Consider the following 14598-nt stretch of genomic DNA (forward strand, 5'->3'; position numbering starts at 1 on the left):
ATGCGTGGAAAGAAGTCCAGGTGCTCCTTCTCCCGGCTGGAGGTGATCCTGATCGTGTGCCTGGTGCTGATGATCGCCCTGACCGTGGTGCTCCTGGTCCTGCACTTCTTCAACAAAGACACCGATGGCAAGTGGAGCTATCCCAGCCCCTCCAAGCCCAGGGGGTGCCCAGGGCAGGATTTAAATTAGAGGGGAACAGGTGGAGGTCTCCAGGCCACTGCTGAGCTGTCACCACCACCTCTGCTCGTGGTCCTTTCATCCAACCGCAGCAGCAGGAGCAGGGACCCCCAGAGCAGCAGCTCTCTGGGCATGGATGCACAGCCTTGGGGATGGCTGAGGTTGGCTTCAGGGATCCATCCATTCCTTCCATCCTCCCTTCCCTCTCTCTGCCTTCTCAGGACCCCCTGCTCCCAGGATTTGACCTAGGGGCTTTACAAGCCCTTCACACCCCGCTGATGCCTCCAACCCCATTCCCAGGCACAGGGCACGAGGGTGTAGGGAGCTGGACTCAACATCTCATCAGTGGGACCTTCCAACTTCTAGATTTGGGTCTCAGATTGGATGTCGTTCACATTTGAGGCTCAAAACTTCATGTTTTTAGAATTTTGCCCAGGTGATTTTCCTCTGTGTCAGAGCTCTTGGGGGGGAGGGAGGGGGGAGAGGAGGAGGAGGAGGAGTTCTAAGAGGGTGACCCAGTTGGCTGGTGTCATTTTAAATGACAGAAATGGCATCAGTCTGTGGCCAGTGTGTTTCCCTTCTCCTCTGTTTCAACTGATACCCCAGGAAAGGCCAGGCTGAGAAGATGGAGCATCCCCTGATCCTAAAGCCCTGCCTTGGGCACCAGCAGCTGCCTGGGGAGGGCTCTGGGAACAGAGCAAGCACACAGAAATATTTCATATCTTCCCACAGCGTTGTCTCAGCCTCCAGTGATTTGTGGCTTTGAGATTTCCTGAGATGCAGATAACCTTTCTGACTCATTATGATTTGGTAGCACTCAATGGCTTTTCTTCCATGGGTTTGTCCCGCCTGGAAGGATTTCTGCACCTTCCTGGTGGCTGGGCTGAGACATGATCTCCTTTGGGAGAACTTTTCCTCACCATTTGCCTGGAAATCACTGCTCAGAACTGCTTTTCCCTTCTCGGATCTTCAGTTGGATCTGCTGTGATTTTCTCTGGGGAGGACCAGGGCACCAGCACTGGACACAGGATGTGTTGGATGTGCCCTTCTCTCTTCCCTAGTGCTCCTGACACACCATCCCTCTTTTCTTGACACTGCTGAGCTGAATTTTCTGTGTGAAACAACACTGGGATCTGGTTCCCAGTTCTCTTTGGCCTCTTTTGTCCCTGGTTCTGCTCGTTCATGCCCAATGATCTGCCATTTGTTGTTCTTACAGAGTCCACCAACAACATAGTAGAAGAGGCAAAGTACTTGGTGGGTGTTGGCAGAGCTGACTGCACTGGGCCTGTGGCACAAGTCCCTCTGGTGAGCTGGGGGAATTCCTCATGGGGTTGGTGAAATACTGATTTTTACATCCTTTGTGAGTACTTTTTTTGTACGATTTCTGGTCTAGAGCCTCTGCCTTGCCAAATGTGTGTCACTTTTGAATACAAATTGAAATTTTTCTGGGGTTTGGAGCAAGGTGGGCTGGTGGGAGGTGTCCCTGCCCATGGCAGAGGGATGGAAGGAGATGGCCCTTTCCAAGGGGCCCCTTGAGATGGCCCCTTGAGGCCCCTTCCAAGCCCAACCATTCCATGAGCTGCAGCTCAGAGCTGCTGAATGTGTCCTCCCACCCTTGGGAACTTCTACCCAGGAATATGCACACAGAGGAGTAAGTGGCTCAGTATTTATGATGGAACATCTCTCTTGCAGATGGGATATGCCAACCCTGAGCAGGTGGGTGGGGGGCTCCTCTCACGCCTCTACAGCCGAGCATTCATCGTGGCAGACCCCCAGGACTCCAAACGGGTCGTGTTCGTCAGCGCCGACATTGGAATGGTGTCCCAGAGACTGAGGCTGGAGGTAAGGGGCTGCAAAGGAGGGGCTGACTGCTTGCTTCCTTTGGGATTTCCTCGGGGTGATGCTGTGTCTCTGCTGGAGAAGTGCTTTGGACACCTCAGCAAATGAGGCTGGACTTTGCTCACTCTTCTCTTAGTGGAAGAGTTTCCAGGAGTTCACTGGAACCACAAAAGCATTATCATGGTGCCTCTAATGCAGCAGAGGAGGGAGGGAGGTGCTGGAGAGCTGTGGATCATCCTGGGATTATCTGGGATTCACTTCAGGTTGGATATAAAGGTCTTTTACCAGATATTCCAATTGTGAGGCTCTTTCCAAGCTGACAGCTACAAACACCTCATTGTGCCAGGAAGAAAGAGAAGAGTGAGGATGGGGGATGGATGGTTGGGGTTTTTGCAAGGGCTGGGCACAAATCCCCTTAGCCTTTGTGTAGGAGAAAGGGTTTTTAGGAGTATCTCATTACCCTCAGGTGCTGCAGCAGCTGCGGAGCAAGTACGGGGATCTGTACAGGCAGGACAACGTCATCCTCAGCGGCACCCACACGCACTCCGGCCCCGGAGGGTACTTCCAGTACACCCTGTTCTGGATCACCAGCAAGGGGCTCATCAGGCCAGCCCTCAACTCCATCGTGAATGGCATTGTGAAGGTCGGTGTCACCCTGTTCAATGTGTTCAGCTCTGGCTGAGGTGTTCAGGGTGGCACCTCCGCATGGCACAGCCTGGAACGCCCTTTGGGGTGGGCTCGTGTTTGCCAGTGAAAGCAGCTCAAAAAAGCAGGAGCTTTGAATCCTTTCTTCAGAGGCAGCTGTTGGTAGTTCACAAATGTTGTCATAGTTTTCTGGAATTTTAGATGAGTTCAGAAAAAGTCCCAAACCAACAAGCACTCCCGAACTCCAAGGAAGGGTTGGGGGAATGGACAGGAAGGGAAAGAAAGAGTTTTCCAGATGACCTCCCATGTGCCTTACAGACTGATACTCCCTGTCTTGCTGCTTTGCAGAGCATAGATATTGCCCATGAGAACATGAAGAAAGGAAGGCTCTTTATAAACAGGGGCACAGTAGAAAACAGCCAGATCAACCGGAGCCCCTTCTCCTACCTCGAGAACCCAGAGTCCGAGCGGAACAGGTAAAACCTCCCCAGGAAGGAGAAAATATTAACTGCTTGAAAAGGGCTTGAAAGCTGTAGTTGCCCTCTCCAAGCACAAGGAGTTGGTCAAGGATGTGAGCTTGTGCTTTATTTAACAAATTAAGAGTCAGAGGGCTTTAAAGTACTGTCCTTGGTGCACAAATCTGTGTTATATCCACTCCCTGGAGGAGCAGTGCCTGAGCACAGTGACAGCCACAGCTCTTCCCTCACCTTCCCAGCTGGTTTCAGATGCTTCTCTAAGGCTTTGCTGTGTGCTGGTAGCACCTGGAATGACCTTTTCACATCCTTGTTCAGCCTAGTGGGGATTTAACCTGCCAGAACAGTGCAGAGCACAGCCACAGCCCTGACTCTGACAGGATTTCCCTGCCTTGTTCCCATCCAGGTATTCATCTAACACGGATAAAGAAATGGTGGTGCTGAAGATGGTAGATGAGGATGGACATGAGCTAGGCCTTATCAGGTACTGACCACCAGAGCAGCAGGCTCTTCTCCACACCCTCATTACTTTTTGTAAGAGCGAAGGTGTTCCATTTTACCCCCTTTTTTACATCACTGGCTCCTCCTTGCTCCTTTGAATATAAAAATCCCTGCAAAATAGAATTCCCTGGGTTACTGCAAGAGTCAGTTCAAGTCTGAAGGAGCTCTTGGTGGCCCTGGTGTCAACAGTGAGAAATTCTTGTGACCTCAAGGCTTGGATTGTTACAGCCAAGAGCCCCCCTGGTTAGGAAGGGAAGGATGGGAATCCTGTGCTCTTGTTAACCCATCCCTAAGCACCACGAGTCTGTGCGTGTGTGTTCTCCCAAAGAAAATTCCCACAAATACATAAGATTGAACGGGTCAATTGCTGCTGCATGGAGTGAGCAGAGCATTTTCTGAGTGTGCCTTGTGACCCCTCCCCAGCTGGTTTGCCGTGCACCCGGTGAGCATGAACAACTCCAACCACCTGGTGAACAGTGACAACGTGGGCTACGCCTCCTACCTGTTCGAGCAGGAGAAGAACAAGGGGATGCTCCCCGGAGAGGTGGGAGTGCCCAAAGGAACGGGTGAAACAGGGCTGGGACAGCAGGGCAAACAGAAACACAAGGATGGAGGTGGAGGCTTTGATTTATTTCCTTTTTCCTCTACAGAAGGGAAATTGGAAGGCGTGTTCTCGACTTTCCAAGTTAGTCATCAGTGGCGGTTTTTCAGACTTGAGGAATAACTCACTTTTATTTTGATTAAAATCTGGAGCGGTTGTGGTTGCCCCATCCCTGCAAGTGTTCAAGCCTTGAACAACCTGAGAAGTGTCCCTGCAGTTAGCTCAAATAGTTCTCACCCTGTAAATTGGTCCTGGAAGGAAAAAAATCCTGTACCAAGGTGCTCCAATGACCCATAAACATCTGATCAGCAACATGAGAAGCTGGGGACACACTGGGAAGACCTGAGGTGGAACAGGGGGAGGAGGAACCACTGTCTGCGCACCAAGGTGGTGCGAAGCTCTCCCTAAAATAGCATTGTGTGCACCCAGTTCTTCCCTGCTCTTCCTTGGGATGTGCCTACATTCCCAATCTAGTGCTCCCAGTGACTTTGGGAATAAACCAGATTTTATTGGTGATCACAACAACGTTCCTCTGACCTTGGCAGGGATCCTTTGTGGCTGCCTTTGCCTCATCCAACCTGGGAGATGTGTCCCCCAACACACGGGGACCCTTCTGTGCCAACACGGGTGACTCGTGTGACAACCCCCAGAGCAGCTGTCCCATCGGAGGGGTGAGTGTGACCCCCCTGCCCCACCTTCTGCAGGGCCACCGTGCATGGAGAGGGCACTAAAATAAAATATCACCTCTCTTTGGACTATCCTGGATGCCACTCCCAGGAATTAACTGCGCTTTGTCCCTCACACACCCAATTTTCTGGTCATTCACCCCAAATTTAGTAACCTTGTGCCTAATTTTGATGTGGCCTGCAAGAAGCCCTCAGCTCCCACAGTCTGACCACCACTTAACAGTGCCTGATGCTCTCCATAATCACTGAGCACCAAACAAATTTCCCAACAGGCAGCCATGTGCATGGCCAAGGGTCCCGGGAATGACATGTTTGAGAGCACCAGGATTATAGGGCAAAATATCTACTTGAAAGCAAAGGTAAGGGATACCCTGCTTTCTGAGAGTGTGTGAGTGCTGCTAGCAATTCATGGTCATTTGAGCAACTTGATGAACCTTGTGGATCCCTTCCCTCTGGATATTCTGTATTCTATATTCCATATCCTTTCTCCTATATTCCATATTCTATCTATCTTATACCTGTTTTAGTGAATGTTTGTAGGTTTAAATTACTCTAAAGTTCCTTGGTTTGGTTTTTAATGGGTGAAGGAGCTCTGCAACCGGCTGGTGATGTCTTTGTCCACTGGAATTAAGAGGACCTCAGAGCCTGGGATTTGTTAGGCTTAGGACAGCGTAGGAAATCTTAATGGCATTGAAAAATTTCCTCAGGTGTAATACATCTGATTAGAAACCTGAATTTAGACTGGACAACTCATACTTTTATTTAGATACACCATTGCAGGTGCTGTCCTTTGAAAGTGTTGGCTTGGGGTTTTGGTCACTGGAATATAAGGAGGATGTGCCATCTTATCTTCTCCCCCTCCCTCCCATTCATCTCAAAGGCATCATGATGGGGAAAATCCTCCTGGAAGAGCTCAGAGACACCATCACTCATCACTTGTGTGCCAGTTTGGCATCCCATTCCCAAACTGACACAAATGTGAGGTAAAATGTGTGGCTCAAGCCCCCACAGAGGATGCTCCCCTTGCTCTGCTTGGCCCTAAGGGTTCCCCTTTGTCACCTGTGGGCTCTAAAGCCAACCTGGGCTGAATTTGCTGGTTCCCCTCCTGTGTGATGTGAGTGCAGTGAGTGCAAGGAGAGCTTTGGCAGCATTACAGGGACAGAAGCTTGTAGGAACTGGAGGAAGAGCAGGAGGCTTGGTGGTGGCTTTGTCTTGAGTCACTGTTTCAGAGGCTGTGCCCTCCAGTCACTCCAGGCTGGTCATGCCTCTGTCCCCAGCCAAGAGTGCTGGTGTGTGCATCAAACACAGGGGGAAAATTCTGCTTTTATCTTTAACACCTCAGGATCCTGCCCTTCAAAGGCTCAGTTCCCTCAGTGCCGTCACTTCCTTCCAGGAATGTCATTAAACCTGAATAACTTCTGCCACCCTTCCCTTGTACCAACCCAGGAATGAGGCTGGAAAACCATTCCCTGGAGGGCTGAGTGTGTGTAGTAGATACCTTCACCTGTCAGGGGTGCAGTAAATACAGGGTAGAGTCCCAGCATTTCGAGGCAGTGAGCAGAGCAAAGTGCTTCTTTCTCACAGAAAACATTTTTGCTGCTTGGTCTAAAGATGTGAGAAGGGCTGAGAGGTGGCAACCAGGAGAAGGAAGTTACCACACTGCTGAAATAGGGGCATGTTTCAGCTGTGAAAGAAAAGTGTCCTCCTGCCCCGAGATGGGGAGAGCTTGCACAACTTGGGGCATGCAGGGTGACAGAAACAAAGGGACTTGGGAATACAGAATTGCATTAGTGCCTGGAAGAGACCCCGGGAAGGTGGGATGAGGAAATATCCACACGGCTGTTCCTCAGCGAAGCTGGGCTCCTGACCTCTTGTCCCTCAAGCATTTTTCCCACCTCGTGTGTCCCTTAGGAGCTGTATGAAAAAGCCTCCCAGGAGGTGACAGGACCCCTGATCTCAGCCCACCAGTGGGTGAACATGAGTGATGTGTCCGTGGAGCTGAATGCCACACGCACGGTGAGAGCAGGAGGAAATGTCCTGTTCCTGCAGCAGCACCTGCCACGATGAGGGAAATGGGTTTTCTCTCTTTTTCCTTTTCTTCTCCCCTTCTGATTTAGGTCAAAACCTGTAAACCAGCCCTGGGGCACAGCTTTGCTGCGGGGACTATTGATGGAGTGGGGGCTTTCAACTTCACCCAAGGTAATTTGGGGGCAGATCCCAATGTGGCTTTGTACCAAGAGGGAGGGCATGGGGTATCCCCCAGAGAGACTGAAACCCCTGGAGTCACCTCACAGCATCCACAGGGATGGTTTTTAGGAAGGTGGAGGAAATCCCCTTGCTGGTTTGTCTATGTCCCTTTGGGAAAAGTATATGGCCATGCCTTGGAGAAAGGAGAGCAAGGGATGGGATGGGATGGGATGGGATGGGATGGGATGGGATGGGATGGGATGGGATGGGATGGGATGGGATGGGATGGGATGGGATGGGATGGGATGGGATGGGATGGGATGGGATGGGGAACAGGAAAAAGAAAGGCTTGGTTTGGGACTCTCCTGCTCATTTGTTCTTGTTACCTGAAGGCTGCCAGGATGGGGCTGAGCTGGGCTGAAGCTCAACTCTTCAAGCCACCCCAGGAAAGGGAGGTGGTCAGAGCCCACTGAGGAATATCCTGTCCCAGGGAGCAGGGAGTGCCTGTCTGAGAGCTGCTGGGGCAGCTGAGGAACAGTGTTAAAATACGTTTCCCCCTCTAGGCTCAGTAGAAGGGGACCCATTTTGGGATCAAATCCGGGATCAGCTGCTGGGAGAGCCATCAAACGAAACCAAAGCCTGCCACAAACCCAAGCCCATCCTCTTCAGCACGGGTGAGGTAAGGACACAGCTGTGTGTGCCTGGGGAGTGCAGGGATCACTGAGCTGGGCTGGGATCACTGATCCAAATCCCTCATGGGTTTGTCTGGGGGCTACAGGCAATGTCTGTGATGTCTGGTGAAGAGCAAGGAGGGAGCTCAAGCTGCATGGGCTCTGCAGAGCTGCTGCTCCATTGATCCCAGCCCATGGGACTGGGCATGGCTTGGACTTTGCACTTTCTGAGCTCTCCCCAAATCCTGCTTTTACAACTCTGCTTGGAAATTGCTGCCCCTTTTCCCACCTGATGCTCCCTTGGCACTGAGGCAAAAGTGCTGCTGCCCTGCAGAGGGATCATGTCCAGGGTTCTTTAGAGCATTTAGGCCAGGCCATCTGGATAAGGAAATTCATTGTTATTCCTTTCACCAGCCTCCTTTGAAGCTTCCTTGCTGTCACTTTGTGTTCAGTCAGCTCCTCACCTCAGCTCTCCCCAAAAAAGAGGCCGCAGCTCCTCCCAGCCTTCCTCCTCCATGCAGGATGGTGTTACTGAGAGTAAATCACGCTTTATTCTTATGGCTTTAGCACATCTTAGGGATGCTCTGGCAGGCCCCCTGCTTCTGGTGTGCTTCACAAGCTTTTGCCATTCATGTTTTTGCCCCAAGCAAATTCCTCCTCAGGAAAAAAAACCAACCTTTTCTGGCTTACTGGAATGGGATTTTTTTTCTCCTTATCAGTCCCAATTCTGTCCTTTTTCCATGCAGGTGAGGGGTTTCTGGGTGCTACCCTGACTTTCTTTACCTTTACTTTGACTAAAACTGTCTCTCTGGCAACACCTCATTTAGGTTTTTTTTTTTGTTTGTTTGTTTTTTGTTTTTTTTTTTTTTTTTGCCTTACCCATCCTATCTATCTGTGCTTTATGTGACTCTTATGGTCAGACATCATATGAAGGTAAAACACTTTCTTGTGTGTTTCACAAATAAATTAACTTCAATTTACAAATAAATTCACATATTAAATGTACTTGCCTGGTTGATTACTGTAGGAAGGCAAACACCTCAGCTATTTTTTTTTTCTCCTAAACCAGAATATTTATCTGCACTTTTTTCTCCCCCTCAGATGACTTGGCCCCACCCCTGGCACCCCGACATCGTGGATGTGCAGATCGCTGCCATTGGATCCCTGGCAATCCTTGCTGTCCCCGGGGAGTTCACGTGTGTATTCCCTGGGTCTTGCTCTATTTATTGCACCCAGTTTTCATTCAAACCCCCTGGAGCAGTTATGCCTGCAAGGTAGAAAGGGGGGGTAGGGTCAAAAACTGTCCCAGAAATCAACCTGAGAACGACTGAGATGCACATAGGCTTCCTGCATAATTTTGGTTGTAACAAAATGCAGTTTCAAGGAATCCAAAGGAATTTGTTAACTTTGATTCTGTTTTTGGCACCATGGACACCATAATGATGAATTGCACTGACTGTTGGTGATGCAGTGATGCAAATTTAAATTGGATAATGATTTATCTCTGCTACCTTTATTTCTACCCTGCACTGGGTAGAAATTTCCAGCCCCGCCCTGGCGGCGGTGATGGGTGTGAAATGTTTTGAGGTGTTTTGGTTGAATTTGTGCATTGAGGCTTTAAGGGATGTTGGGCAGTGCTGGAGCTACTGTGGGAATTTCTGGTGGGTGCTGCAAATCCAGCCAGCAATTCCTGCTAAAGCTGGATCCTGCTAAGTAGGATCCCTACTCTCAACAACTCCAGGGGGTCGGGCTGTGCTCCAGGGAACAGGGACAGGACAAGGGGAAACGGCCTCAAGCTGTGCCAGGGGAGGCTCAGGTTGGACAGCAGGAGGAATTTCTCCATGGAAAGGGTGCTCAGGCCTTGGCAGGGGCTGCCCAGGGAGCTTTGGAGTGCCCATCCCTGGAGGTGTCCAAGGAAGGGCTGGACGTGGCACTCAGTGCTCTGGGCTGGGGACAAGGTGGGGATCCCAGCTTGGGCTCCGTGGGCTGGGAGGGCTTTTCCAGCCTCGAGGATCCTGGGGTTCTGTGATTCTGGAGCCTGACTTTGTTCCCTCCATGCCCTAGGACCATGTCTGGACGCAGGCTGAGGGAAGCTGTTAAAAGTGTGAGTTGCTGAGCACGTCTAGAACTTCTCTTTTCTTGAGCCTCCTGGTTTTCCCCTCCTCTCCTCCCAGCTGGGCTCATGGGGCTTGTGTCCCACAGATGTTTCCTTCTCCCATTTTCTTCAGACAGATTTTCCATCTGTTTCCTGACAAGCAGGAGAAATTAATATCCTCCACAAAACACCAGCTGATCGGGTTTCAAGCCATTAAGCCAATTCCACAGGGATTCAGGCACAACTGATGCCAGCAGGAGTTTGACTCTGGGATGGAGGGGTTCAGCTCCTTAATCCCTACCAGGATTTTGCAATATGAGAAAAACTTAAAAAAAAAAAAAGTACTTTTTCCATTTGATTGACACATTCTGGCTGCAGCCTAAATAAAATCCCAATCCCAGATGCTGTCTCCACAATTCACTGGGCCTTTCTCACATTTATATCCCTAATTTTTTAGGAGTATACAGACATCAGCTTCCAAAACCCCCTAGATTTGCTGACATGTGAGGTCATTTGTCCTCTTTTTCTTTGGGGAGTGAATATGAGGCCTTAAAAAAGGCAGATTGCGCTTGTAGGTTTGCATTCCTGAACATCCAGCCCTCCTTCCACCATAACTTTGTATTCTGTCCTGGATGATAATAATACTAATAATACAAATAATACACAGACTACTACTACTAATAATAATAATACCACCAACTAGTAGAACAGTAATAACAATATTAATATAATAATAATAATAATAATAATAATAATAATAATAATAATAACAACAGTATCAGTAATAACAACAGTATAGTGGTGTATTAAGGAATTGTTTCAAGGTAAGGGTTTTATTTCCTTCCTTAGGAATTTGATTCCCATGGGACACGAGGGATGAACGTTGTTATTGCAGGTCTGTGCAACGTCTACACCCACTACATCACCACCTATGAGGAATACCAGGTAAATGTTAAAACTGGGGATTGAATCTGAGTTCAGCTGTTGGCTCTTCATGTGAAATGATGTGTGTTTAGAGGTCTTCTCCTTTGCCACAAAAACAGGCAGGGAGAACTGTGAAGGAAGGTTGGAAGAACTGGGGCTGGAAGGATCCCACCCCAAAAAGTTGGAGGGGGAGGCATCAAGAGCCTTTAAAAGAGGGTAAAAACTGTTCTAACTGGAAGAGCAAACAGGCCCTCCCTGTTTGCAACAGGTTGGGGAATGAGGAGTAACCTGAAATTGCAGCAGAAATATGACGGCGAGTTGTTGGGGCTGTCTCCTTATCAGAAAGGGAGCAAATAACCCCAGTGCTGATCTTGACCTGGGTGGGATGGGATGTACAAACCACTCAGGAGCCCTCCCAGCCCTCCTCTCCCGAATTTGTCCTTTCCAGGTTCAACGATACGAGGCTGCCTCGACCATTTATGGGCCACACACCCTTTCTGCTTACATCCAGCTGTACAGGGGCCTGGCCAAGGCTATTGCTCTGGTAAGCAGCATTTCCTACCTGCTACAGGCTGCTGGGGACATCTAAATCCTGTGCAGTGCTCGTGGCTGCTCCTCACTGAGGCCACCCAGCTGCTGCCCTCCCTCTTCACAATCCACCTTGAGAAACACTACATGGTATGAAAATAATTCCTGTAATGGGGATCTGACACCACTTGAGAAATTCCAGGGGTTTTGTAGCTCTAAGTGTAGGAAATCCGTACCTCCAGCATTTCAGCACAGCCTGAAGTTGCTTCTTTCCTACCAAAAAGAAAAAAAAACTCGGTTGTGTTTTTGGTGTACCTGGTGATGCCCATTATCTCCGTGACTGTGTGAATGGGCAGGAGCGGTGGGCAGGAATATCCTGGGTTATCCTGAGGCTGCATTTAGGAGACCCCAGCAACAGGGCAGCAGGGGTCCTGCAGGGATTGCTCCTGCAGGCAGGGCACAGATGGAGATCCTCTGCTTTGGTTTCACGCTCACTTCATTATTCCTACAATCTGGGCAAGCAGAGGGTGGGAGGCAGAGCCAGAGCAGCGCTGTGGTTCCACAGGGAATTCTGGCTGTCCACGTGGATGTTTAACGAGCACATCTTCCCTCTCCCAGAATGCCACTGAGGAGCTGCCCCGTGGTCCAGAGCCCCCACTTTTCAAGGTGACCAACCTGACCCTGCTGCCTTCTCTCGGCGCAGAGAAGGCGCCGGCCAACAAAACCTTTGGGGATGTGCTGAACGAAGTGAGACAAGAGTATCGAGAGGTGAGAGCTTCAGGGAGTCCCTAAAACCTGTTTGAGAAATTGCCTTTAAATTCTTCTCCCTCACCCCACGAGTCTGTGGTGCCCACAGACCAAGCAGGTCTCATCTCTCTGGTGGGCATGGTTGAGAAAGCAGGGACAGAGCAGTCCCATGCCTATGCCACTGTACTGAGTGGGAATGAAATGGGTGAATAAAGGGGAAAATAAAAGCCCTTCATTCAGCACAAAGCAGATTTCCCCTTCTGCTTCAAAACAAAATAGCAGTTGCTTAAGTAGGCAAATATTGTACAGTGAGTTTTTGCAAACAGCAGTTAGGTCACCTTTGATGCCTCTGCTGTGGAATGGAAACGAAATTAAATAAAAATATCAGAAATGGTTCTGTTTTCAATGCTCAGTATTTAGATAACATGTTCAGAGCAAGGGCTTTCACCTCATTGCTGTCTCCTTATCCCTGCAGTAAGACAGGGAGGCACTCTGAAAAATCTCCCTTATTTCCTCTGTTTTTTTATGTGAAGTGGTGAAGTTTATCCAGGGCAAGTGGAATGGCAAGGCCCAGAGCAGCAGTTCAAAGCACAGATTGTCCCCTTGTTGCAACAAGTGAAATCATATATAATTTAAAACAAGAGCAACAACAAACCAAGCACAATAAAACAACACAGAACCAACCCACCCCTAAATACATCAAATGACCTCTTCAAAGGATGCTCTTAATGTGCTGCTCAGCCTTTAATACAAATCTCAATTTCCACCCCCCAGAAAGAAGTTGCTGAAGTGACTTTTGTGGGTGCAAACCCCAGGAACTCTGCGGAGAATGCGGTAAATGCGATGGAATGATGCTGGAATTGGGGTGCTTGGGATTAATTGATGTTTGGGTAGGATTTTTTCTTTGCTGGAAGACCAGAGGAAGATGTGTGCTTTGGGAATTCACACCACCAGAAAGCTTTTGGGGCAAATAAGTGAATTTGGGCTGTTTGTGATCTCTTTATATTATCGAAGTTGAACCTTATTAGGTGTTAGACTAGGTTGGTTTTCAGGGCAAACCTGGTCTCTAATTTCCATCCTACCACCCTGGTGCTTTATTGTAATAATAAAAAAAAAGAAATTAGAAAAGCACTTAATTAATTCCATCACTCACCTTGCATAGACATTGTCACTGCCCATTCTCTTCCTACAGATAAGTTCTTTGCATCATTTATCAGCTTAAATTTGTGCTTTGGCAGTAAAACACAGCACTTTTGCCAGCAATTCCCACATTTGCCAGTAAAGCATGAGGAAGCACAGTCCCTATCCAGTTTAAAGTGCCACGGAAGGTGGGGCACTGCCTGTAACTTCAGTGTCTGCCTAACTCTGGTATTTTTATTCCAGACTGAGCATAACTTCTTGACAGTGGAGAAATACTCCAACATTTCCAGCAGCTGGCGTGTGGTGCTGAACGACGCCTCCTGGGACACCAGGTGGGTGCCCTGAGCCATTTCCCTGTCCCCCAGAATCCAGGGAGTCATTCCAGTCTAACCTGAAGGGCTTCACTCCAGAGCTCCCAAGCCCAGGCTAGTCTTGGCCCAGCAGGTGATCCTCTTCAGGGAAGGATCAGTTCGTATTTGGGGGGTTAATTTGGCAAAACTGTTGTTCCCCTTGGCTCCAGAATCTGGAATGGAGGTTTGTGAATTTGGGAAAGGGAGGAGGAAGGGCAGGGATTACAGAAGGTTTGTGGTCCAGCTTGCTCCTAGCCCATATCCATCCATCTGGCACACCGTGGGGATGAATAAGATGCCAAAGAGAAAACAGGAGGGACTCACACAGAAAACTGGCCAGATGTGCTGTGCAGCACAGACAGACAACAATTTTTTAAAGTTTGGAAGAAAGAAAAGTTAAGTGTGGAAATGTCAGCCTGCAGGAAAAATACCCACAAAGCAGCAAGGCTGGTGACACTTTTCAGAGCCTTAGGTGCCATCAGCTTCCCAAGAAGGGATCCCTCAAAGCCAGCTGAAAAAAACCCTCGTGTCCAGATGATTTGTGGGGTTTTGAGGCTGAGCATTCTCTGTAGAGTTTTGGGGTTGAGCAGAAAGGCTTTTGCACGAGGAGTCTGTAAAAGAAAATGGGCTTTTGATGTGGAAGTGGCTGCCAGAAGCCTTGAGCTCAGTAATTACAGACTTTTTTTGTGATTTAAGTGAATATTCACCCTCTTGCTTTAGCTCTGCCCCTGCACAGGGACACTTAAAATAACACCTGGGAGTGTCTTCACCTCATTGTGCATAGCGAGCTCCACTGAAACCTGGATTTCCTTTGCTGACTGCAGTTTTGGGCCTGTTTTTCCAGGTTTTACTGGAGCAAAGGATCGGGTGGCCAGAGCAACGTGACCATTGAGTGGCACATCCCAGCTGGCACAGAGCCGGGCGTGTACCGGCTCCGCTACTTCGGGCACTACAAGAAGAGGGTGTTCCCCCTGAGAACCATCACCCTCCCGTTTGAGGGCTCCTCCTCAGCCTTCCAAATCACAACTCCATAG

The 14598-nt window shown here is 49.2% G+C and overlaps 1 protein-coding gene across 1 annotated transcript; it reads left to right on the forward strand.

Annotated features, from left to right (window-relative positions):
* LOC134046120 (putative neutral ceramidase C) lies at positions 1–14598 on the forward strand. The gene is made up of 20 exons (XM_062496383.1): positions 1–127; positions 1394–1482; positions 1870–2019; positions 2483–2659; positions 3010–3137; positions 3541–3618; positions 4059–4179; positions 4782–4907; positions 5195–5281; positions 6834–6938; positions 7040–7121; positions 7673–7788; positions 8882–8976; positions 9845–9884; positions 10725–10820; positions 11248–11343; positions 11946–12095; positions 12849–12908; positions 13458–13546; positions 14409–14598. Exons 1-20 carry the CDS (start codon positions 1–3, stop codon positions 14596–14598), a joined length of 2202 nt encoding a protein of 733 aa, XP_062352367.1.

Source organism: Cinclus cinclus, chromosome 7 (genome assembly GCF_963662255.1).
Source record: "Cinclus cinclus chromosome 7, bCinCin1.1, whole genome shotgun sequence".
In the NCBI taxonomy this organism is placed as follows: Eukaryota; Metazoa; Chordata; class Aves; order Passeriformes; family Cinclidae; genus Cinclus; species Cinclus cinclus.